This window comes from Pristis pectinata, chromosome 24 (assembly GCF_009764475.1).
Source record: "Pristis pectinata isolate sPriPec2 chromosome 24, sPriPec2.1.pri, whole genome shotgun sequence".
Taxonomy (NCBI): Eukaryota; Metazoa; Chordata; class Chondrichthyes; order Rhinopristiformes; family Pristidae; genus Pristis; species Pristis pectinata.
Genome location: NC_067428.1, coordinates 960909 through 988010, shown reverse-complemented (window position 1 = coordinate 988010; position 27102 = coordinate 960909). Strand labels below are relative to the sequence as shown.

Below are 27102 nucleotides of genomic sequence, written 5' to 3'. Positions count from 1 at the left end.
CCATCCCTAAAAGCAGAAAGTTCCCAATCATAATTGCTGTCTGAATTTTTTTTTCCCACAAACATACGGATTAGGAGCAGTAAATGGCAGATCCTGCTCTGCCATTTACTGCAATCATGGCTGATTGATTGTGTGTTCACTTCCACCCTTTTCTTATCAAGAATCATTCTACCACTGCCTTAAAGATTCTGCTTCCACCACCCTTTCAGGAAGAGAGTTCAAAAGACTTGCAACCCTCTGAGAAATTTCACTTCTTTCTTAAATGTGTGACCCCTTATTTTTAAACAACAATCCCGAGTTTGATTCTTCCAAAAGATCGTCTTCACACGTTCTGCTAAGACTTTTTAGAATCTTGTGTTTCAGTCAAGTTTCCTTTTGCTCTTCTGAGCTCCAGCAGATAAGAGCTGAGTTTGTCCAACTTTTCTCAGAAGACAACCTGTCCATTCCAGAAACATCTGCAGATTAAGAAACCTTTATAATGTGTGGAACTGTTACTGTGTTAAAATGGGATGATCAGAAAAAATGCAGCAGCTCAAAATTAGACATCCTTGAGATTCTGTGGTCTTGGACTGCAGAATTATGCTGCTCTGTAATCTCACTATCAGCAGTGTCGAGCCTGTGGACCAACCCTCGTTCAGTGTTGAATGTAGATGAGCTTGCTGGGAGTGACAGCAGGCACACCTATAAATGTTCAATGCTGTGCAGACCTGCTAGATTTTGCTGTAAATGAAGGTGGACAACTAAAGATCTAAAAGGAACAGGAAGCTTTGTGTACGTCACAGTCCTAACTGGTGCAGCAGAAGAATCAGTCAAAGTGGAAGTTAAGGGGATGAATCTTCTCCACCTCCTCTTGAGATCCTATCACTATGGTTGGTCTTCAGCCAATGAACTCCTCTCCAGAAGATGAATGCTGAATACAACAAGGAAGATGAGCCCAACAACATCTTGGCGGTAGTATTGTGGAGATAAGCTGGCAGCAGCTGTAGTTACACTGTTCCATTGGCAGCTAAAAGTTGCCCTGGCATGTTCTTCCACAGAAAGGATGAAAAATTTGATTTGATGGCAATGCCCCATTAGAATTCACTCCATTAGCAGCAAGATGATAGAAGATTTTGGGGAGAGTGCTATCAAATGGCACTTGCCAAAATGCTCAGTTTGGGATCCACCAGAACTACTTGGTAACACAAAAGCCTGGTGTAAACATGAACAAAAGATGTGGATTTTGGATGTGAAGTAAGGATATATTGGAGGAAGCATTGGCAGAATGTGACATCGAGTAACAGTGGTAAAACTGATGATTGGAAATGAAGGACATTTCCCCTCTGGTTGGAGTCGTACCTTTACAGGGATAGTTATAAATGTTGGAAGTCAGTCATCGCCAGGAGATGGCCCAGGGCATCGCTGCAGGAGTTCATTCACCTTTGTGCTGCTCGAAACTGGGGATGTTTGTGAATATTTGTAACAGCCCAAGAAATGAAGTTGACAATATTTTATGCAGTAACGGTGATCAAGCATGGGCTGCTAAATACCTGAAGTTACCATTTCCAGTAAGAATAAAACCACCTGTCACTTTTGGCCATTACCATCGAATCCTGAACAGACACAATTGGCTCAGCTACATACATGCTTCTGTTGGAAAAGCAAGTAAAAGTCTGGTTCTACTTTTGAGTGACTTGACTCCTGACAATGCAAAGCTTTGCCACTGTCACTTATCTGAATGAGTATGGCTGTGACAAACCAATGAATTTCATTGGTTACTCAACCTGAACATCCACTCCAGTGGAACATCCCAACTCCAATATGTACCATCTACAAATTGTAGCAACCACTAAGACTTTCAACAGGCTATGTAAAATGAAGGCTGAGTGTTTGTATGGATGGAGGATTGGTTAAAGGACAGAAAGCAGTAGGAATAAATATGAAAGCTCATTTTGCAGATGCTGCGTGTGTGAAACAAAAATGCAGTACTATAGATCCACACCAAGTCAGGCTTCGTCTGTGGAAAGCAAAGCAATTAACTTTTTAAGTTGTTGACCCTTTTTATCAGAAATTTTTTTTTAGCATGGTGGGCTTTTACCGCGTTTGCCAGTACTGGGCTTTCATCTATTCACAATTTTGACATTGAATAGTGAGTTTAATGTGCACAACTATCTGGGAAAGTGAGCTGTGAGGAGAAAGGATAGGCTGCAGAGGAATATAGAGAGATGAAGAGATTGGGCGGGAGACTGGATCCCCCACCTGATGCATCCCAACCTCCTTTCCCCAGGCTTAATACCCCTGTGGGCTGATTTGCTACTTCACCTCATCGTGGTCTTATTTCCTTATTTTTCTCAACTTTTTGCCTCCCCTCCTTTGTATGTCATGTCGCCGTGTATTGTAGATCTGGCTCTTCTTCCTGCTGCCTTTGCCAACTTGAGGCTGCATCTGCAACGAAACCTCAGTATTATTACTGACTGACCTGGCCTCTTTCTTCAGCCCCGCCAACTTCCATTCTCCCCACAACCAACTTTACAGAGACAGAAATCAAAGAAGGTACAGATATATCATGGCAAACAAATACAGATTTTGAAGGAAACAAGGGGAGAGATCAGAACGGGGATACAAATGTTGGAAAAGGATGAGATCTGCAGTATATCAGAAGGCAGGAATAAATAAAACATGGAACACTAAAAAGCTGGAGTGAGATGAAGGGACTTGGACAGGTAAAGATTGTCAGAGAAATATATGAAGGAAAAGGATGAAACATTTTATTTATGTCAATGGTATGGAAACAAAATGAAGAGAATAACTAAGACAACGTTAAAATCTGAGGTATTTATGGAAACATGAGGGATCTCTGGCAGATACAAGGCTGAGAAGAACATAGCAAAGAGAGCTAGACAAAAGTTACAAAGAAAGACTGGACCATGTTAAATTCTGAGTGATTACTGAAGCTTTCACCTTATCATTTACTCCAGATGGGATGTGAAACAAAGCCGGTTGATGAAGTTCAGGTGTTAATCAGCTGCTGGCTAATCGATTGACAGAACAGCTTTGCTGGATAAATAAGTGCTCACTCTTGATAGTGTCGACACAATATCCTTAACGAGAATGAAACCAGAACTGAGATGTGATAAATATCAGGAAAGATTGAACAGACTTTTTAAAGAAAATAGGTACCTAATCAATATCTTTGAAATTAGGCAGGTATGTTTTGAAGTGAACATAGAAGACGTGTATCTATTTGAGGGAGAGTTTAAAACTAAGGGTCATAAAGTACAATTTGCTCAGTAATGAAGCCAGTCAGAAGTTCAGGAAGTCTCTTTACTGAGAAAGTAGTGAGAATGTGGAGCTCACCGGCATGGTGCAGGTGTATGGTGGGCTGCACTTAAAGGGAAAGTGCATCAGAGAGGAGGGAACACAAGGTTACATTTGTAAGGCCAGGTGAAGATTGTTGATAAATGATGATGGTGGGTCACAAATGCCAGCACGTTAATATTGACAATTATCCTAATTCTGTGCTGTTAATTCGATGTAATTCTGTGTGTTTCATTTAGACCAGAGCTCTAGTGATAAGTAATGTGGCACAAATACGTAGTTTGTTTTGATTATTTGGACAGGTTTTGTATGAGCTCTGAGAAGCTGTGATGGAAAACTGGGTCTTTCTTTAAAGTGGCTGGTGTGGTTTTCTGCTGTGCCTCATTGGGAGTGGTGTGATTGGGCAGCATCAGCAAGTTGCAGTGGTCTCCAGAGGATTGTATTGTCCTCTGGAGCTGGCAAAACCTTCAGCAACCTGGTCATTTGCTGTTTGAGCTTTCTGTAACTTTTTGCCTATAATGTTATTAACTAGATGAGGTAGTCTTTAATCTTTCATGTAGCAACTTAATCCAAATCAAGCTAAAGCTGATTTTTCTTTTTGCTCTCTTACAGACTCTGCATTTTCCAATGCTTTATCTCGTCCCACACCCTCTACTCAGGCAGCGAGCCAATCCTGCGAGCCTCCTAGGTCAGCCAATTACCCCATTGCCCGACCTGTGCCATCTTATCACGCTCGCATGCAGCATGGGCTCTTGACCACGTATAGGCCCACGGCTTCCCAACAGCTTCCAACTCTGCCAACTTCTCATCAGCCAATGCCACCTCTACATTTGGTGCCATTTCAACAGCCACCCTTGACAGCCACTCCTGTGCTAATGAACACACCGTTAGTACCGGCCAGTACCCCACCACAGCAGCAGCAACAGTGCTCAGTATACCAGCAGCAGCAACAGTGCTCTGTGTACCAGTACCAGCAGCAGCAGCAGTGCTCGGTTTATCAGCAGAGAGGCCCTGAGATCCAAAGAAACCATTGGATGGAGACTGTTAGGTAAGAAGTACGACTTGCCTGTTGTTGAAAGAATTCAATGTATCCTCCCTTTGGATTCTGCCGGATAGTCGCAAGATGTGCTCTGGATTCAGCCATTCACAATGACAAATTGATTGCTTGTGCTTTCAACCTTGTAGCAAATCACAGAACTATTTAAACAAAAATGTCTCGGTAACTGAGCCGACTGGTCTGTTGTAAAACCCTCTGGTTCACTGATAATATTCAGGAGAAAATTTGCTCTCCTGAACCATTCTGGGCTATCTGTGGCAATGGACTCATCAGTGTGGTCAGTAGTTCAGTGGTCATCATTGATCATAACAACTGTTTTTAATGTCGGGTTGTTAACTGAATTAAAATTCCACAGCCACCATAGAACAATACAGGCCGTTCGGCCCACCGTGTTGTGCCGACCTTTAAACCACACCTAAGACTATCTATTACCTTCCTCCCACGTATCCCCCTATTTTAAATTCCTCCATGTGCTTATCTAACAATCTCTTGAACTTGGCCAACGTATCTGCCTCCACCACCACCCCAGGCAGCGCATTCCATGCACCAACCACTGTCTGGGTGGAAAAACCTCTCTCTGGTATCTCCCTTGAACTTCCCACCCATTACTTTAAAGCCATGCCTTCTTGTATTGAGCATTGGTGCCCTGGGAAAGAGGCACTGGCTGTCCACTCTATCTATTCCTCTTAATATTTTATATACTTCTATCATGTCTCCCCTCATCCTCCTCTTCTCCAAAGAGTAAAGCCCCAGCTTCCTCAGTCTCTCCTCATACTCCATACTCTCCAATCCAGGCAGCATCCTGGTAAATCTCCTCTGCACCCTTCCCAACGCCTCCACATCCTTCCTATAATGAGGCGACCAGAACTGGACACAGTACTCCAAGTGTGGTCTAACCAGAGTTTTGTAGAGCTGCATCATTACCTCGCGGCTCTTAAACTGGATCCCATGACTTATGAAAGCTAACGTCCCATAAGCTTAACCACCCCATTCACCTGTGAGGCAACTTTCAGTGATCTGTGGATATGAACCACCAGATCCCTCTGTTCCTCCACACTACCCAGAATCCTGCCATTAACCTTGTACTCTGCCTTGGAGTTTGTCCTTCCAAAGTGTACCACCTCACACTTCTCCAGATTGAACTCTATCTGCCACTTGTCAGCCCAGCTCTGCATCCTATCAATATCCCGCTGTAAGCTTCGACAGTCCTCCACACTATCCACAACACCACCGACCCTTGTATCATCTGCAAACTTGCCAAACCACCCTTCCACCTCCTCATCCAGGTCATTAATGAATATCACGAAAAGTAGAGGTCCCAAAACTGATCCCTGTGGGACATCACTAGTCACAGCCCTCCAATCTAAATGCACTCCCTCCACCAAAACCCTCTGCTTTTTACAGGCAAGCCAGTTCTGAATCCACCCGGCCAAGCTTCCCTGGATCCCAAGCCCTCTGACCTTTTGAAGAAGCCTTCCATGTGGAACCTTGTCAAACGCCTTACTGAAATCCATGTAGACCACATCTACTACACTACCCTCATCAATCTTCCTGGTCACCTCCTCAAAGGACCCTATCAGGCTTGTGAGACTTGATCTTCCCTTCACAAAGCCATGCTGGCTGTCCCTAATCAGTCAATGATTCTCTAAATGCTCATAGATCTTATCTCTCAGAATCCTTTCCAACAGCTTGCCCACCACAGACGCAAGGCTCACTGGTCTGTAATTCCCTGGACTATCCCTACTACCTTTTTTGAATAAGGGGACAACATTTGCTACCCTCCAATCCTCTGGTACCATTCCCGTGGACAACGAGGACTCAAAGATCCTAGCCAACGGTTCAGCAATCTCCTCCCTCGCGGAGCAGCCTGGGGAATATTCTGTCAGGCCCTGGGGATATGTTGAAGCTGTTAGAAAATCTCTCCTAAGATTTTCTAACAGCTTCAACATATCCCCTCTCTTGATATATATATATGCTCTAAAACATTACCCTTACCAACACTGTCCTCAGCATCATCAAGGCCCCGCTCTTTGGTGAATACTGAAGAGAAGTATTCATTGAGAACCTCATCCACTTCCACAGCTTCCAGGCACATCCTCCCACCTTTGTCTCTAATCGGACCTACCTTTACTCTCATCATTCTTCTGCTCTTTCATGTATGAGAAAAAAGCCTTCGGATTCTCCTTAACCCTACTCGTCAAAGCCTTTTGATGTCCCCTTCTTGCTCTCCTCAGCCCCTTCTTAAGTTCCTTCCTTGCTACCCTATATTCCTCCTGAGCCCTTTCTGATCCTTGCTGCTTACATCTTATGTATGCTGCCTTCTTCCTCCTAACTAGTTGTTCCACCTCTCTTGTCACCCACTGTTCCTTTACCCTGCCACTCTTTTTCTGCCTCACCGGGACAAATTTATCCGTAACATCCTGCAAGAGATCCTTGAACAACGACCACATCTCCATAGTACGTTTCCCTTCAAAAATGTCAGCCCAATTCACACTGTCAAGTTCTAGCCTTACAGCCTCATAATTCACCTTTCCCCAATTAAATATATTCCCGTGGTTTTTGCTCCTATCCTTGTCCATGACAATGCTAAAGGTTAGGGAGCAGTGGTCACTGTCCCCCAAATGCTCACCCACTGATAGATCCGTCACCTGACCTGGTTCATTACCTAATACTAGATCTAATATGGCATTCCCTCTAGTTGGCCTGTCAACATACTGTGTCAGGAATCCATCCTGGACACCATGGTGGGATTTGAAGTCTGGCCTCTGGGTTATTAGTCCAGTTATTTAATTACTGCATATCCAGTAGTATTTAGTCATGGAGTAATACAGCTGTAAAGCGGGCCCTACGGTCCTCCTTGTCTATACTTGTCCAAAATGTCATGTAAATGTTATTAGTGTAGCCGCCTTAACTACTTTCTCTGGCAGCTCGTTCCATGTTCTGTGTGAAGTTGTTATCCCTTAGGACCCTTCCAAATCTTTCCCCTCTCATGTTCAACCTATGCCCTTGAGTTTTTAGTTCCCTTTCCGGGGGGAAAAAGACACAGACAAGGTATTCATCCTATCTATGCCCCTCCTGATGTTATACACAAGGTCACCTCTCAGTCTCCCACGTTCCAGGGAATAAAGTCCTAACCTGCCCAAACTCTCCCTATAACTCAGGCCCTGAAGTCCTTGCAAAATTCTTGTAAGTCTTTGCACTTTTTCCCAACTTAATGACGTCTATCCTATAACAGGGTGACCAAACTTGCACACAATCCAAGAGTGGCCTCGCCTATGTATTGTACAACTGCAACATAACATTCCAACTCTTGTACTCAATGCCCTGACTGAAGGCCAGTGAGCCAAACACACCTTTACCACTCTGTCCAGTTTCGGGAAACTATGTACCTGTACTCCGTCTGTTCCACAACACTCCCAGAGCACTACCTGGATTGTATAAGTCCTACCCTGGTTTGACTTCCTGCAATACCTTGCACTTATCTGATTGAAAGCCATTTGCCAATCCTCGGACCACTTATACAACTGATCAAGATCCCTCTTTAATTATTGATAACCTTCACTGTTGACGATACCACCTATTTCAGCATCATCTGCTAGCTTGCTAACCGTGCCTTGTACGTGTACATCCAAATCGTTTTTACAAATAATGAACAGCAAAGGTCCCAACACCGATCCCTGTCACACCACAAGTGACAGACCTCCAGTCCGAGAAACAACCTTCCAACATTCTGAAGCACTGAGTCCCTCGTTCATTGATATATAATTGTTTGCGTCTTTGACTTGGCCTGATTTGTGGATGAATGTTGGTTAGAATAGTTTCTCGTCTCTGTTCATTGCTACTGTCCCCTATTCCATGTTGTTTTATTTTTGTGCAATTCCCCAAGAGCATCTACATTGAGAGCTGTTTCTGTCGGTATAGTTACCAATCTTTGTGTATGGATTCACAGGGAAGAAAGGGTAACATCAAATTTCCCACAGTATCATTCTGGTCACGTTCACCTTCATCGATACCAGTTGGTACCACCTAGACTACACCTGGTCTCCATGGCAGCACCTTCTGTTCCTATGGTAAGACATAGAAGCCCTGAAGGTAGTAGTTACCTTTTACCGTGTGTTGCTTAAATTGAATTATACACATTATAACTTCCTGTGCCCTTTAGAATCAGTTTGTTCTGAATGCTAATGCACAGTAACTCTATTAATTTAGTGTTTTATTTGGCATCTGATTGCTTTTTGAAAGAAAGATTGCATTCCTTTAAAAAAAAAATTACATAAAACTAGTGCATGGCTGGATATGTATGTGATGAGCTTGTTGGATAGGTCATCCCAGGGAGTAGGAGAATACATCTTGCACTAGCTCCAAATCACACAACCTCATACCTTTGAGTTGGTCCAAATCACATGATGAGAAATCCCAGGAGTTGGTCTGAATCGCAGGAATTCATGCACTGAGGAGTAAGTGTGAATTGGTAATGAGCAGAATCTTGATTATGGATTTTGGATACGGACTGGGGGATGTTGAAGTGGATCTTTTGGTTTGGACCTAATACTTGGGAGGTGACATTTAAGCCTTATTTGAGGTTTGAGATTGAAGGATTTGGACCTACGCTTAGTAATGTGAGATTGCGTGATCCTAATTTTCTATAATGGTCTCATCAATGAGGAATTTTAGCTTTAAGAATGTAGAATTAGATGTAGGCCCCGTAACTCCTGGAGCCTTCTCCCCCATTGAACTAGATCACGAGATCTTGTTCTTCAGCAACAGTCTCCTGCCCTACCCCTAGACCCTTTAATTATTGTTCTATCCAGAAATCTCTTGGCCCTGTTTTGAATGCCGTGAATGATTGAGCCTCCAATGGCCTCTGGAATAGGAAATTCCAAAGATACATTGCCCTTTGAGTAAAGACATTTCTCCTTTATCTCAATCCTAAACAGCCTGAACTGTGCCCCAGGTCCTAGACTCCTCAATCGTGGGCAACCTCCTTCTGCATCCCTCAAGGCCTCAAAGAATTTTTTTTACACCTAAGACTATCCTGGTCTTTACCAACAAAGCAATGTCATCTTCAAACTTACCAATCACGCCTCCAAAATCCATATCCAAACCACTAATGTATATGACAAACAGTACGGGTCCCAGCTCTGATCCCTGTGGTACACAGCTGGTCACAGGATTCTAATCACAAAATCAGCCGTCCACCTCTTTCTCCTAACGCCAACCAATTTTGTATCCGGTGTTGGCATGTCTGATGTAGTGTCTCAACCCGAAACATCGAGTCCTGATGCAGGGTCTTGAGATGTCGACAATTCCTTTCTCCCACAGATGCTGCTCAACATGCTGAGTTCCTTCAGCAGTTAACTTTTTACTCTGATTTTAGATCCGGTTTACACACTAGTCTTGTATCCCATGGGCTAAAGCCTTTTAGACCTGTCTTTCATGTGGGATCTTGTCATGAAGGCCATGTAAATGACATCAACCACCCCATCCTTGTCACAAAATTCAAATTGCACAGGTATGTGAAAGGCGACCCGCGCTCTGTAATAAATTAGACAACAGCAGAACCAAGGAGTGTACAAAAAGTTCTTTATTGTTTAACGCTAGCAGGAGTAGGGGGTACACAGAAGAGCAAACAGTCAGTGCTGCTCTTCCCTGCACGTGGCCAGACTCAAGGAATACAGGGTGCTAACAAACTTAAATACATTGTTCTTTGGTGGGTGTCCACCTACTGCACTTGCATATCCATATTTGGGTCTGCTTGACCAGTTCATGCTACCATTGGTCCCAGACAGGTTAACACATCTTTCACAGTAAGTCTGAAACAACCCTGTTCTTGTGGCCTTGAAGCTCCTTATCAGCCAAGCAGAGACTATACGAGCAGGTTGCTCAAGCTGTTTACCAGGGGAGAGAGAGAGAGAGAGAGAGAGAGAGTAACCCTTTGTTCACCAGAGCTCTCTTCCCATTGTCTTCTGCAGGTAGGATCTCCCCTATTAAAGCTATGCTGATTCTCTTTTATTAAGCCCTAAATATCCTGGTGGTAATTAATCCAGTCCTTCAGGATTTTTTCCAATAAATTCCCTACCACTGATGTTAGACTCACAGGCCTGTGTTTACCAGCTTATTCTTACTGCTCTAGTGTCATAGAGTCATACAGCACGGAAACAGGTCCTTTGGCCCAACTGGTCCGTGCCGACCAGGATTCCCATCTGAGCTAGTCCCATTTGTCTGCCTTTGGCCCACATCCCTAGAAAACCTTTCCTATCATGTGCCTGTCCAAGTTACTTTTAAATGTTATTTATGTACCTACCTCAACCACTTCCTTTGACCAACAAAGATTGAAAAATCTCCATCAGGGTTCCAGTATCTCCTCTCTTACATTTGCTAACAGCTTGGGATACATCCCATCAGGCCCTGGGGATTTATCCACCTTTCAGCCCACTTGGACATCTCATACCTGTCTAGTGCCAGCAGGCTCTAGAGTTTCATTGTTCCCCTCCCTGAATTCTCCAGCTACAAAGTCCTTCACAGTAAATGTAGGTGAAAAGTATTCATTTATGTCCTCTGTTTCCACCCAGTCTGCCACTCGGGTCCGTAATGGCCCTACTGTTTCCCTGGTTACCCTAATGCCTTTTACAGACATAAAAACTGATGGGATTTTCCTTAATCCTGTCTGCCAGTGATATTTCATGCTCCCCACCGCCTTTGCCTTCCTGATGTCTTTTTTTTTAAGTACTTCTGATACTTTCTGTATTCAGTGTGTGAAGGACCTTCCCTGTTTTCAGTTCTCATGTTGTTCTTGTGGTTTTTTTATATATGCAGCCCTCCACATTTCTTGAGGTTTAGTGTTCCCTGAACTTGCTGTCTGTATCTTTTATACTTATGGGAACATTCACCTTCGCGCCTGAGGATGCTATCTCGTGGAACGTTGAGCTGCCAGTCCTGTCTGTCTTTTCACCATGTCTCTCTTATAGCAGCGATATCGTATTCCCATGTGCTGATCAGCACTCTCCTTACTAGTCAGACTTCTTGCATTAAAATAAATACAACTCAGCCTTGCTTGAATGCCGTGGTTGAGTATAAGTGCTGAGGCTTTGGTTCAGGAGGTTTCAATGAGAGAAGGCTGAGCAGAATCAGGTAGGTGCAGGTCATGTTTTCCTTAGAATTACTCTCACGATGAGATTTGCTGGGATAGCAATTAGGACAGTGGTCTGCTCCTCCTGCAGGATGTGGGAGATCAGGGAGACTGCCAGTGTCCCTGGTGTTGACACCAGTGGGAACTGCACCCAGCTGCAGCTCCTGACTGACTGTATCTGGAGCTGAAGTTGAACGTCCTTAGGATTGTCCAGGATGCTAAGAGCATCATAGATAAGAGTTTTGTTGAGTGGTCACACCGAAGGTGCAGGCAGCAGATAGTTGGCTGACCACCAGGAAAGGTAGAGGAAGCAGGCAGACAGTGCAGGGTCCCCTGTGGCCATTCCCCTCAGCAACAACTCTACCCCTTTGGATACTGCTGGGGGGGATGACCTATCAGGGCACAGCAGCAGCCAGGTCATTGGCACTGTGGGTGGCTCTGAGGCTCAGCAGGGAAGAGTAAAGTCAGTCAGGGCGGTAGTGATAGGAAACTCGATATTTGGGGGGCAGACAGGAGATTCTGTGGCCACAAAAGAGACGCCAGGATGGTGTTTTGCCTTAGGGTACTGGGTACCAGGGTCAAGGACGTCTCAAAGTGGCTGCAGAATATATCCTCAAGGGGGAGGGTGAGCAGCCAGAGGTCGTGGTGCACATTGGTACCAACAATGTGGGTAGAAAATGGGATGAGGTCCTGTGCAGTGAGTATAGGGAGTTTGGAAAGAGGCTGAAAAACAGGACCTCAAAGGTAGTAATCTCTGGATTACTCCCAGAACCATGTGCTGGTCAAGGCAGGAATAGGAAGATAGAACAGATGAATGAGTGGCTGAGGAACTGGTGTAGGGGGCAGGGTTTCAGCTTCTTTCATCATTGGAACCTCTTCTGGGGCAGGAATGATCTGCACAAGAGGGACGGGTTGCACCTCAACTGGAGGAGAACTAAAATCCTGGCTGGGAGGCTTGCTAGTGCTACCCAGGAGGGTTTAAAGTAATTTGGCTGGGGGATGGGAACCAGAGCTCCAGGTCAGAAAGTGGAGGGATTGAGAGGGAGGTTGATGTCAGGACCAGTAAGTCTGTAAGGAAGAACAGGCAGGAGCAAGATAATAGACACGGTGGGATGGATGGGTTGAAGTATCCATGGTCTAAGTTCATCACCCTTACCCTTAATACTCCTAGCATTAAAATATTGAGAGGGAGACAGGACTGGATGCTTAATGTTCCAGAATGTTGATGTTTTAGAAAAGTCGGTATTTCCCAAGGGGAAGGCTGTGGAGGATGGGGAGATCAGTGTGGAGATAATATGTTAGGGCATTTTGAGATAAAGGAGGAGGTAGTGTTTGGTCTCTAAAAGAACATTAAGGTGGATCAGTCCCCAGGTGCAGATGGGATATACTCCAGGTTATTGAGAGATGCAAGAGATCAGATTGCTAGGGCCTTGACCAAGATCTTCGTGTCCTCTAGCCATAGGTGAGGTCCTGGAGGACTGGCAAATAGCTAATGTTCCATTATTTAAGAACGAAAATAGGGATAATCCTGGAAACCATAGACAGGTCTGTCTTGCATCAGTGGTACAGAAGCTATTGGAGAGGATTCTTGGAGACAGGATTTATGAGCATTTGGAAAACCATGGCCTAATTGGGGGACAGACAGCATGGCTTGTGGGGGAAGAGTCATGTCTTACTAACTTGATTGAGTTTTTCGAGGAGGTGACGAAGGTCAAGCTGTGGATGTTGTCCACGTGGATTTTAATAAGGCATTTGACGAGGTCCCTCATGGGAGGCTCATCCAGAAGATTAAGAGGCATGGGATCCACAGTGACTTGGCCATCTGGATTCAGAATTGACTTGCCCTTTGAAGACAGTGGGTAGTGGTTGATAGGACTTATTCTGGCTGGAGGTCTGTGACTGGTGGTGTTCTGCAGGGATCCATACTGGGACCTCTGCTGTTTGTGTGACCTGGATAAAAATGTACATGGGTGGGTCTTGTGAGAGAGGTTCTTTTGGTATCTTAAAGGTAAAGGTCTGGACAGACAGTCTTTGTAATTTAAACATGGTTTATTAACAAAGACAAACACGGGGCAGAATGAATGGGAACAGATGCACGCACACACACACTCAAGCAGGAGATCACAAATGTGGAGGGAAATCACGACAGAGGGTGAAGTGTGTGTACACACACACACACACACACACACACACACACACACACACACACACACACACACACACACACAAAAAACTGGGTACAAATGATCAAGGAATAAACAGTACAATGTTTGGACACCCTGATTCTGGACAAACATTGGCTCTTTGGTCTCAGGAGTCCTTAACTAACTGCCCTGAAGTAGTGCACAGCTTACCTCAACATCCTCGGAGACAGAAGGAGATAGAAAACCAAACGTGCAGCACTTTTATGCTGCTGGGGGGCTGGGTAGCCCAGCAAGGACAAAGGTGTTTTAAACGGGCCAATAGTAGATGTGCCCAGGAGCAAAGGTGCTCGCACAGACCAATCTGAGTGGTCCAGCAAGACAAAGGTGTTTACCTAATGGGGTGGAGTCAAACCTTGATTGACAGTGGTGTAGCTTCTGACCTAATAGGCAATGCTATCTTCTGACCATGGGGGTCAGTAGTGTTGTCACTGTCACCTGACCCCTGGCCTTGCATACTACAGTGGGTTAGTAAGTTCGCAGATGACACATAGATCGGTGGCATTGTGGACAGTGTAGAAGATTGCCAAAGGATACAGTGGAATATCGATCAGTTGCAGATATGGGTGGAGGAATGGCAGATGGAGTTTAATCTGGTCAGCTGTGAGGTGTTGTACTTTGGGAGATCAAATGTGAAGGGCAACTGTTAATGGCAGGACCCTGAACAGTATTGATATACAGAGGGATCTTGAAGTCCATAGCTCCCTGAAAGTGGCTGCACAGGTTGATAGGGTGGTAAAGAAGGCTAATAGCATGGTTGCCTTTATTAGTCGAGGCACTGAGTTCAAGAGTCAAGGAGTTATGTTGCAGTTTTGTAAAACTCTAGTTTGCCTGCATCTGGAACGTTACATTCAATTCTGGTTGCCCATTATAGGAAGGATGTGGAGGCTTTGGAGAGGGTGGTAGAAGAGATTTAGCAGAATGCTGCCTGGATTAGAGGCCGTGTGCTATGAAGAGAGGTTGGACAAACTTGGGTTGTATTCTTTGGAGCGACAGAAGCTGAGGGGAGACCTGACAGAAGATTGAGAGGCATCGATAGAGTAGACAGCCGGTATCTTTTGCTAGTGTCAAAATGCCTAATATTAGAGGGCATGCATGTAAAGTGAGAGGGTACGAGTTCAAAGGAGATGTGCAGGGCAAGTTTTTTTTTAACACAGAGACTGGTGGGTGCCTGGAATGCACTGCTGGGGTTGGGGGTGGAGGCAGATATGATAGAGGTGTGTGAAAAGGTTCTTTGACGTCTTAAAGATGGAGGACTCTGGACACGGTCTTTGGATTTTAAAATAGTTTAATCACAAAGGCAAACGCGGGGACAGGATGAATAGGAACAGATAGCACTCACACACACCACGGTAATCGCCACGGGGTGAGATGTGCGCACACTGGTTGACAGTGATGTTGCTTCTGACCCAATGAGTAATGCTATCCTCTGAACAGAGGGGTCAGTGTTGTCACTGTCACATGACAGCCATGTGCTTTCACAGTACGGACAGGCACATGAATGTGCAGAGAATGGAGGGATATGCACATTGTGTGGGCAGAAGGGATTAGTTTAGTTTGACACTTAATTACTAGTTTGATCAGTTCAGCACAACACTGTGGGGCAAAGGGCCTGTTCCTGTGCTGTTTTATGTAAGTAATCCTCCTATATATCTTATGCCTATGTTTGCTCTACCTACTGTGCTGGCATAGTTTTCCTTCAATATTTTGATACACTTTCCCCACACTATACATCTACTCTATGCCACGTTCCCTGAAGAATTAGTGTAAACCCTCCCCAAAAGCACAAGAAAGCCTTCCTGTGTTCGGTTTGTGCAACTAGTCCTACTTGTGCAGGTCCCGTCTTCAAGAGAACCAAAAATTTAAAGCTCTCCCTCCTGCACCATTCCTACAGCCACAGATTCATCCGACCAGTCCTCCTGTTCTTATACTCACTAGCACGTGGCACAGGAAGTAATCCAGAGATTAGGACCATGGAGGTCCTGTTCTTTAATCTTTGATTTAGCTCTTTAAATTGATGTTTCAGGACCTGCTCCCTCTTTTTACATCTGTCATTAGTATCAATGTGGACCATGACCTCCAGCTATTTACCCTCGCCTTTTAGAATGATGAGATTAGTCAGGAGCTGCATCAGGACACACCTGTTGCACGTGTGGTCACCAGAGAAACTGGATCCCTCCCTGATCTCCCACATTTTGCAGGAGGAGCATTCCAAGGGCCCAAGTCCCCCTGCTGTGGATTCCTATTGAATAGTACTCTGAAGGGAGTAATTAATTATACTTGGTGTTTTATTCTCTTAATCAGACAGCACAGAATCAAGGCGCTTCAGCCCATTATGTCCATGCCCACTATTGAAGTACCCATCTATACAAATTCCATTTACTAGCCTGTAGCCTGCTGTGCCTCAGCAATTCCAGTGTTCATCCAGATACTACTTCAATCCTGTGAGCATTTCAACCTTCAAATACTGTGGGTGAAAATATTATTCAGTTCCCTCAAAATGTTTTGCACCTCACCTTAAACCCTCTGGTCTTAGACACCTCTGCCATGCAGGGATGTTTTACTATCTCCCTAATCTATGGCCCCTAATTTTGTAAATCTGTCAGGTCCTCCCTCAGCTTCCTCTGCTCCAAGGAAAACAAACTCAACACAAACAAACACAGTTGCTCCTCATAACTGAAAATGCTTCATCTCAGGCAACATGCTGGTGAATCTTCTCTGCACCCTCTCTGGTGCATTCACATCCTTGCTATAGTATGGTGACCAGAACTGTACACAGTGCTCCAACTGTGGCCTAATCAATGATCTCCCTGCTCTTATATTCTATACCCCCAACTGATGAAGACAAGCATCGTGTATGCCTTCATCGCCTTATCTACCTGTGTTGCCACCTTTAGGGATCTGTGGATGAAAACCAAGGTCCCTCTGTTCCTTCATGTTCACTCTGGCATTCATGGTGTACATCCTTGCATTATTAGCCTTTCCAAGATTCATCACCTTGCAATTAAATAAAAACAGAAAATGTTGGTAAAACTCAGGCAGTGTCTCTAGAAAAAGAAACGGGTAACATTTCAGGTCTGAGACCCTTCATCAGAATTTTTTGATTTTCATCACCTCCCACCTCTCAGGATTGAATTTCCTCTGCCATTGCTCTACCCAGCTTACTGACTGACTGATATTCTTCTGCAACCTTGGCGACTCCTCACTATCAAACAATCAACATCTGCGACAGTTTTTGCTTTTCTTTCCATAATTTAAAATGTTTCCTTCACGTATCATAATTTGCACTATTTAATAATAAAAAAGGGCCCAGCTTTTGGTTTTGTTTTGTATTTTCTCACAGCAGGTTGCACCTTAATGAATTGTCTCAATTCTTATCCAAAGGCTGGTGGTGAAAACTGCACTCTGCCACCTGAGGCGTTTCTGAAGTTGTGGATGAATGTTTTGTGTGTTTGGATAAGACTGTGAAGCCATGGGGAAATGTACAGTGACTCTTCATTTTTGCTATGCCAGGTAATGCCCGATATTTTCATTCACCCTCATTTGCAAGTCTTTCCCCAGCATGGACTGCGAGGGATGCAAAGCCATGTCATGGTGCATCGGGGATATCAGGTAAAAACATTTGTTGGAGATGCATATAATAACAAGTTTATTGTTACTGAGCACACATTTAGTACAATGTGCCGATCAAATGGGAGATGTTGGGCTAGAAATGCAACTGAGTGCAAGTCTGATGAATATTGTCTGCACACCCCGTCCCCGCCTTCCGTCTAATGCTGAGGGGGCAGGTTGAAAATCTTGTGGAGTATTCAGAAAAACTGCTCTCCTCAATCTACTCATGGCATAGAGTCCTGCTGCACTGAGTGCTTGAATGGTTCCAACAGGAGATCAGCCAATTTTTAGATGTGTATTGTTAAGCAAAGAGAAGGGCTCGGAGTCTAGTTTCTGAGAGCATATGGAATGGTCTGTAATGGTTTCAGCAGGAGGTATTGCATAGAGCTGGATTGAGCACACTGTTCTTTCAGTTCTGGGATCTGAGTCTACAAGGCCTTGGTGCATTTCGATTCCCACACCTCTAAACCAAACCAGAGTATCTTCTATCCCACTGGCGGGTCAGACCCACAGGATGACTGGTTCTCTGGTCTATAGGCATGAAGCAGTAGCTTTAGGAGTCCTCAGCATTGATTCAAGACCCTGAGCCTCATGGTAACAGGTCAAATGTGGGCGAGGAAACCTCCTGGCTACTGCCTCCCATTGTTCCCTCAAATGTACTGCAGTTTGAGCAATACCTGGAAGAAGCAAGGGCACACATTGTACTCTGGGTGGGAGCTTCCACGTCCATCTGCAAGAATGAGTTGGTAGCACTGCTGCAGACCGAGCATGCCAAGTCCTTCAGCAGATCGTCTGTAAAGTAACATAATGGGTGAAGCTCAAAGATCTTTTCCTCACCAATCTATTCATGGTGTATGCATCTATTCACCAAGGTTGTGTGTCGTGTTGTGTGGCACTGCAGTAGTGCTCAGTGGGACAGAATCAGAACAGATATGGCAGCTCACACCTGGGCATCCACAAGCACTCTGGGCTGTCAGCAGCAGCAGAACTGTACACTGGCACAACCTGTAACGTCACTCTACCATTACTGTCGAGCCTGGAGTTTGGTGAGGAGGTGTTGAAGAGAGTGCCAGGAGCAGCATCCTGACGTTGCAGCACAGGACTACATGCGTGTAAAAGGGAAAACAGCAAGCAATAGTTGGAGCTAAGTAATCCCAACCAATGGGTCTGATCAGAGCCGTGCAGTCCTACATCCAGTCGTGACCAGTGGATTAGAGCCAACTGAAGGTGATGGCTGCAAGAACAACCCCTGTGACAGCGGGAGCAGCAAAGACCAGGCTGAAGCACTTGCAATCATTAGTTTCCTCCTACGATCCTCACTGTCACAAGCAAGTTTACAGCCATTTCAACTCCATGTAATATCAAAAAACTATGGGTTCAGCATCCTGGCAGTAGTACTGAAGACTTGCAGTAAGCCAAAATGTTGCAGTATAGTTACAACAATGGCATTCACCTGGGCAGGGGGAAAATTGCCTAGGTGGGTTCTGTTCACAAAAAGCAGCATCCATCCAATCTGGCTGCTTATTGACAAATCTGTCTCCTCAATCGGCAGCAGAGCGATGGAAAGTGCTGTCAACAGTGGCACCAGCTCTCCAATATTCTGCTCCTCCATTCAAACGTGCAACAAGGACCTGAATTCCAGATGTAAAGTGACAGTGATACCAAGGCACCATTTAACTCGTGCTCTGGTGAAACTGAAGTCAGTGAGCATTAAATTGGAAAATAGGAATAATGTGGGATTGGTGTAAACGGGTGGCTAGTTACGGACCTGGGAGACAGAAGGGCCTGTTCCGTGCTGTATTCAGCTGGCAAGTGGAATTTACTCTTAAAAATAAAATGCATTCTGGGACAAGTAATAAGAGTAGAATGTACACCATGAATGGTATAGTTTTGGGGAGTATAGATTAACAAAGGGACAAAAATCCCTGAAGGTAGCAGCACCGGTGGTAAAGAAGGCATGTGGGATGATTGCCTTCATTACCTGAATCATGGAATACAAGAGCTTGGAGACCATGGTAAAACTTTATGAAACATTGCCCAGGCCACATCTGGAGCACTGTGAAAAGTTCTGGTCACCACACCAAAGGGAGGACATATTTGTGCTGGAGAGAGTGCACTGGCAATTCACCAGGGCGTTGCCTGGGATGGAGCATTTCAGTTAGGAGGAGAGACTGGACGGGTTGGGTTTGTTTTGTTGGAGCAGAGCAGCTGAGGGAGAACTTGATCGAGGTACACAAAATTATGAGGGACATAGATATGGTTAATAAGTAACTTAAGGAAGGTTTAAGGTGAGGAGTAAGAGGTTGAGATGGAATCTGAGGAACTTGTTTCACCCACAGGGTGGTTGAAGTCCCTAATGCACTGCCTGAGGTGGTGGAGGCAGGTACTCTCGGAACATTTAAGAAGCATCTGCACCAGCAGTTGCATTGCCCAGGCATTGATATAGAACAGTAAAACAGGAACAGGCCCTTCGGCCCACCATGTTGCCAAACTAAACTAATCCCACTTGCCTGCATGTGGTCCGTATCCCTCCATTTCCTGCTTGTTTGCATGTCTGTCTCAATGCCCCTTAAATGATGCTCTATCATATCTTCCACCACCTCCCCTGACAGCACATTCCAAGCACTTTCCGTGTTTTAAAAAAAACTTGCCCTCTCTCACTAAGGCTATGCCCTCTGGTATTTGATACCTCCACCCTGGGAAGAAGGCTCTGACTATCTACTTCTATCCAATCATAGTCTCCGGCACGCCAGGCTAGACTCACTGAGTTATGGACACAGGCTAATCAAAATGCCTATGTACACTAATCCCATTTGCCTGTTGTTTGGCTCATATCCCTCAAAACCTTTCCTGTCCAAATATCTTTTAAAGATCATTCAATGTACCCACCACCCTCTGTGTGGGCAAAAAAACCTTGCCCCTCAGATCCCCTTTAAATCTTTTCCCTCTCACCTGAAACCTCTGCCCTCTAGTTTTGGTTTCCCTTACCCTTGGGGGAAAAAAACCCATGAGCGTTTCCCCTATCTGTGTCCCTCAAAAGTCACCCCTCAGCCTTCCTCGCTCCAGGGAAACATGGTCACAGCCTATCCAGGCAAAGATTGCCCTGCTGGTCCTTAATGGGCCCCACTCTTTGCTGGTTTCTCCCTTGCTCTGAGTGTACTGATAAAATGCTGGGCTTTTCCTTAATCTTATCTGCCAGTGATATTTCGTGGTCCCTCTGTCCTCCTATTTTCTTTTATGAGCGCTCCCTACACATTTTCGGGCCTCCCCTGTTCAATGCTCTCTACCTACCACCTGCTTTTTTTTCATCAAACCCTTGAAATCCCTTAATCTGTGGATTTGCTGTCCTTGCCCTTCACCCTTCGGGGAACACGTTGGTCCTGGGCTCTCACTATTTAACTCCTTTTTAAAAACTCCCAATTCCCTTGTGTAGATATACTGCAAGTATCTGTTCCCAATCTAGGTTTGCCCAGGTACTGTCTAATGATATTAAAATTGGACTGCCCCCAACCCCCCAATTCACTTAATTTCCAGACCACCCCTATTCTTTTCCATAACTACTTTGAAACTCTGGAGTTAGAGTTCACCCATGGACACTTCATTCACTTGCCTGGCATCATTCCCGAGGATTAGGTCCAGCACTGTCCCATCCCCAGGAGCACTGTCTACATACCGGCACAAAGTTCTCGCCTGGATCTTGTCTTGTCTTGTCCTGTCCTGTCCAATCCCATCTGATATTGGGAAAACGATGACCCTTCTCCTCCTGCACCTCCCTGGGGTTTGCCTCCCAGCTGCTCCTCTATCTTATTCTGACTGTCGTGTAATTCCGGTAACGTGATCTGACTTCAGGTTGTGGGGTGCTGCCCTCCTTCCACTGTTTCTGCTGGGCTTCTGTGTTCCTGATGCGCACACTTTCTTAGCACCACCTGAATGCTCCCCCACTTTGAACGGCCCTTACCCAGAGATCCCCAGTGATGTTGAGCACACTTTGAAATCTTTTCCTCTCTCAACCTGGTAACCTCAGCTTGGAGTAGCGTGTCTGTTTCGGGAGTGCAGTGTTGGGCCTGTCTATGGAGCTGAGTGATTGGCATTGGGGACGTTGGCCTGGAAGAGGGCACTGACTTTGGTTCGTTTGCCCTTCCAGTGAATTTAGAGGCTTTTGTGAAGGTGGTGTTGGTGGTATCTCCAGTGCTTTCAGATGCCAGCTGTAGGTAGTTCAGGTCTTGGAGGGCTAGGGTCACTGCTTCACAGTGTTCCAGGAGTTCTTGATTTTCAAATGCCCTTTTCCTTGAACAAGCAAAGACTGCACTGGCACCTCTGGTGCTGCTGAATTTGATCCCCACTTCACCTTCTGACCACACATGAGGGTGTTACCCCTGAGCTGGAGCTGGCCCACAGAATCAGGAAGTTTGTGACATCACCTATTGAATGCCAAATCAATATATTTGTCCAGCTTTGTTTACCATACACTGCAGGTTTGGTGAACGTATGAGTGGTGATGTGCTGTATACTGAGAGATGTTCTAAAGACTGCAGCTCAGGGTTGCTTTTTGTTCTTTCATTTTTGAGGACCTACTGCATTTGGAAGATCAATTTAGTGACTTAAACCATGGAGCGACGCAAAACACCATTGAGAGATACACTTTCCTGCACAAGTATGAAAAGGTGAGAGCTTTTCTGTCACAGCAGTCTCATCATTGCTCTCTGTGGGTGCTCAAGTTGTCAGTTGGATGGTTGTGTATATTACTGAATTAGGGAAGAGGTGGAGCGCAGACTTTAAGTCTTCAGTCTCTTGCCTGATGACCTGCCCGAAGCAGAGTCTCTGAGCGCATATGTGGAGGGAACTGAAGGGGTAAATGAGTTAGTCTGTATTCCTCATAACAAATTTCAATCATGTTTCAGAGGACACTGGAGACCAGTGAGGAGGGGAAAGAAGCATCTGAGGTTGAGGAGAAATGTACAATCTGTCTGTCACCGTTGGAGGAAGGAGAAGATGTTCGGTGAGAAAACCCAGAAGAGTTGCTGTTTGTCATGTGATCTCCAGACTGCCAGTGTGTATATTGGATGAAATGTTATGTCGTATCCCCAGTCCCAGGGGGCTGTGCTGAAGGTGCAGAGTCTGTTCCTGGCACCAAAGCTGCAAGCAGTGGATTGGATGCAGGTTATTCTGCTTATAAATGGAACTGGAACTTCCCACCTTAGAGGAGTTACCAGTGATCCAAATCAGAAATGGTTAGCACACCTGCCTGTATAGTTTTGTTGTGTCTGAACACCACAGAGCTCCATCCATAAGCCTTGCCCTGAATGTAGATCACCACTCTTTCTCCATAACTCCAAATGAGAATATGTTAGAAATATTCAGCAAACAAACCAGAGTGAGAATCGCAGAACCATTGGGCTAAACATTTTCTCAGACACTTCTTGGAAAGGTTCAAAATGTGTTGTCATGGAAACCACATGCATCCGGCTGATTCTAGGCTGATGTTTATCCTTCCCTGGAATATCATTGTCATCCAGTACAGAAACAGGCCCTTTGGCCCACCATGTCCATGCTGACCCCATTACCAGCCTTGGTAAATGGGATTAGGGGCAAAGGTAGGGCTCTGGTTCAGTGGTATCTATGTGGAATGAGGCTGCCAGAGGAAGTGGTACTGCCATCCACTAATCCCATTTACCAGCCTTGACCTATAATCCTTCCATGCCTTGGTGATTCAAGCACTGGCCTGGATAATTCTTGAATGTGGTGAAAGTCTCTGCCTCCACCCCCGCCTCAGCCGCTGTGCTCCAGATTCCAACGACCTTCTGGGTGAAAAATTTCTCCCTCTGATCCCTTGTAAAACTTCTGTTCCCTGCAGTAAACCTAGACTCCTCTTCTGTGGGAGAAAGCTTCTTACTATCTACTGTATCTATGCCCCTCATAACTTTATAAAGTTCTATCTTGTCACCCCTCAGCTCCAAGAAAACAAACCCAGCCTGTCGAGTCTCTCCTCAAAACTGAAACGCTCCATCTTGGTGGAGGTCCTGGTGAACCCCCTGCACCCTCTTCCATTGCAATGATGTCTATAGTCTGGTGACCAAGACTGCAAGACTGTGGCCTAATGGTGTACCCTGACTTCCCTGCTCTTGTATGCTGTGCTCTGGCTAATGAAGGCAAGCGTCCTGTACGACACCTTCAGCACCTTGTCTACTTGTGTTGCTACCTTCAGTCACCTTTGGACTTGCACACTGAGGTTGCACTGTTCCTGTCTCTCTGTCCCTTGGGCTCTACAATTCATTGTGGATGTCCAACCCTAACAAGTCATCTCTAAGTGCATCACCTCACACTTAGCAGGTTCAAATTACATCTGCCATGGTTCCGCCCATCTCACTAATGACATAGGACACAGAGTACGGCACAGGAACAGGCCCTTCAGCCCACAATGTCTGTGCTGACCATGATGCCAAATTACGCCATCCCTTTTACCTGCACGTGATCTATATTTCTCCATTTTCTGTAAATTCATGTGCCTATCTAAAAGCTTCATAAATGCCACTATCGTATCTGCTTCCACCACCTCCCCAGCAGAACATTCCAAGCACCTATCACTTTTGGTGTAAAAGAATCATTTGCCTTGTAAATATCCTTTAAAATTTCCCCCCTCACCTTAAAGCTATGCCCTCTGGTATTTGACATTTCCACTCTGGGGAGAAAGACTGTCTCCTCAGTCTGTGCCTCTTATTTTATAGACTTCGGTTAGGTTGCCCCCTCAGCCTCCAACCTCTAGGGAAAAAAAACAAGTTTGTCCAACCTCCTCTTATAGCTAATACTCTCTAATCCAGGCAACGTCCTGGCAAACCTCTTCTTCACCCTCGTATTGTGGCAACCAGAACTGCAGGCAGTACTCCAAATGTATCCAAACCAAGGTTTTATACAGCTGTAACATGACTTCCTGACTTCTATACTCAACAGCTCGACCAATGAAGGCAAGTACACCATGTTTACGACCCTAGTTGCATTGTTACTTTCAGGGAGTTGTGGACTTGTACTCCAAGATCCCTCTGTACATCAATGCTCCTAAGGGTTCTGCTGTGTACTCTATACTTTCCCCTTACTTTTAACCTCCCTTTAAAGTGCATGGGATTCATGGGGAATTGGTAATTTGAATTCAGAATTGGCTTGCCTGTAGAAGACGGGGTAGTGATGGAAGGGTGTCGTTTTCTCTGGAGGTCTGTGATCAGTAGTATTCCGCAGGGATTGATGCTGGGACCTCTGTTTGTGGTGTATAGAAGTGACTCAGGATCCTTTCTAATACTGTTGTAATTAGTCTTCCCCAAACTTAGCTCTTTCCCTCAACATCTAGTCACCAGTTGCTTTCTCCCTTCTCTTAAAAAGTTGCTGAATTTCCCCACTCCAGAATCAATCCCCATCACTACACAGTTACAAACCTTATTTACAGATTTTAAATTAGCTCAGTTTCTGGTCCCAGTGTGATTTCCCTTTTCCCCAACTTGGAAAATAGGGGAGGGGTTCAGGGTGCACCCTGGATTTTCGAGGGAGGGTAGGGAATGTGGAGTGGAAAGGGAGAGGGAAAGCATCAGGGAATTGGAGCGAGGAATGAGGATTTGGATGGTCGATAGGATCGATGGTCGGTTGGGGAAAGTGTGCAATCGGGGAATGGAATTGCAGAGAGGGCAGGAGTTGAACTGGAGCGAAAATAAAGGATCAGGGCTAGAATTGGGAGGGACTCTGGAATTGCTGGGGTGGGAGAGGGGTTTAAGATTTGGAGGCTTGCATATTGAGAGGTGGAGTGGGAATGGATGCAGTCAGTTTTGATGGCAGTGCAGTGGGAGAGGAGGTGATGCAGAACTGGATACAGAAGCAAAGTTTGGAATTGGACGGAGGGCTGGGTGAGGGAGTCGGTCAGTGGATCGGGGCAGCAGGTGGCATCAGTGGATTAGAGATCGGGGGGATCTGAGATTGGAGAGAAGATTGGCTGGCAGTCAGAATCGGCTAGAATTAGGGTGCAGATAGGCTGGATGGAGTGACAAATGACTAGAACAAGGGGGATAGGATCTGGAGGGTGGTCAGGGTCAGGAAAGGAGAGTGGATCTGGGATTGAGATGGAATGAGATCAGTTTGTGTTGAAACCATGAGAGAAGATCGAAGAGGGTGTGGGGCGAGTTGGTTGTTTAGATGATAGAAACATAGAAAAACTACAGCACAATTAAGGCCCTTCGGCCCACAAAGCCGTGCCGAACATGTCCCTACCCTAGAAATTACTAGGCTTACCCAAGGCCCTCTATTTTTCTCAGCTCCATGTACCGTCCAACAGTGTCTTAAAAGACCCTATCGTATCCGCCTCCACCACCATTGCCGGCAGCCCATTCCACGCACTCACCACTCTCTGAGTAAAAAACTTACCCCTGACATCTCTTCTGTACCTACTCCCCAGCACCTTAAACCTGTGTCCTCTTGTGGCAACTATTTCAGCCCTGGGGAAAGGCCTCTGACTATCCACAAGATCAATGCCTCTTATCTTATACACCTCTATCAGGTCACCTCTCATGCTCCGTCACTCCAAGGAGAAAAGGCCGTGTTCCCTCAACCTGCTTTCATAAGGCATGCTCCGCATTCCAGGCAGCATCCTTGTAAATCTCCTCTGCACCCTTTATATGGCTTCCACATCCTTCCTGTAGTGAGGCGATCAGAATTGAGCACAGTACTCCAAGTGGGGTCTGACCAGGGTCCTATATAACTGCAACAATATCTCTCGGCTCCTAAATTTAATTCCACAATTGATGAAGGACAATACACCATATGCCTTCTTAACCATAGAGTCAACCTGCGCAGCCGCTTTGAGCCTCCTATGGACTCAGACCACAAGATCACTCTGATCCTCCACACTGCCAAGAGTCCTACCATTAATACTATATTCTGCCATCATATTTGACCTACCAAAATGAACCACTTCACAATTATCTGAGTTGAACTGCATCTGCCACTTCTCAGCCCAACTTTGCATCCTATCTATGTCCTGCTGTAACCTCTGACAGCCCTCTCTACTATCCACAACACATCCAACCTTTGTGTCATCCGCACACTTACTAACTCATGCCTCCACTTCCTTATCCAGGTCGTTTATAAAAATCAGAGTAAGGGTCCCAGAACAGATCCCTGAGGACCTTCATGCAGAATACGACCCTTCAACAACCACTCTTTGCCTTCTGTGGGTCAGCCAGTTCTGGATCCACATTGCAATGTCCCCTTGGATCCCATGCCTCCTTACTTTCTCAAATAAGCCTTGCATGGGGTACCTTATCAAATGCCTTGCTGAAATCCATATACACTACATTCATATACAGTACTCTCCCTTCATCGATGTGTTTAGTCATATCCTCAAAAAATTCAATCAGGCTCGTAAGGCAGGACCTGCCCTTGACAAAGCCATGCTGACTATTCCTAATCATATTATACTTCTCCAAATGTTCATAAATCCAGCCTCTCAGGATCTTCTCCATCAGCTTATTGGTCTATAACTTCTTGGACTATTTCTACTCCCTTTCTTGAATAAGGGAACAACATCCGCAACCCTCCAATCTTCTGGAACATCTCCCGTCTCCAACAACGATGCAAAGATCATCGTCAGAGGCTCCGCGATCTTCTCCCTCGCCTCCCACAGCAGCCTGGGGTACGTTCCATCTGGTCCCGGCTACTTATCCAACTTGATGCTTTCCAAAAGTTCCAGCACCTCCTCTTTCCTAATATGCACATGCTCAAGCTTTTCAGCCTGCTGCAAGTCCTCACTGCAATCCCTCAGATATTTTTCC

At 45.4% G+C, this 27102-nt stretch overlaps 1 protein-coding gene across 1 annotated transcript in view; it reads left to right on the top strand.

The window, feature by feature from the left end:
• The window catches only part of LOC127582630 (E3 ubiquitin-protein ligase Arkadia-like), a 100383-nt gene that overhangs the window by 58688 nt on the left and 14593 nt on the right, over positions 1-27102 (top strand). Inside the window, exons 9-13 of the mRNA XM_052038094.1 lie at positions 3910-4345; positions 8304-8424; positions 17198-17296; positions 21865-21960; positions 22198-22295. Coding sequence (XP_051894054.1) covers positions 3910-4345; positions 8304-8424; positions 17198-17296; positions 21865-21960; positions 22198-22295 — 850 coding nt within the window. The remainder of the gene's footprint in view (positions 1-3909; positions 4346-8303; positions 8425-17197; positions 17297-21864; positions 21961-22197; positions 22296-27102) is intronic.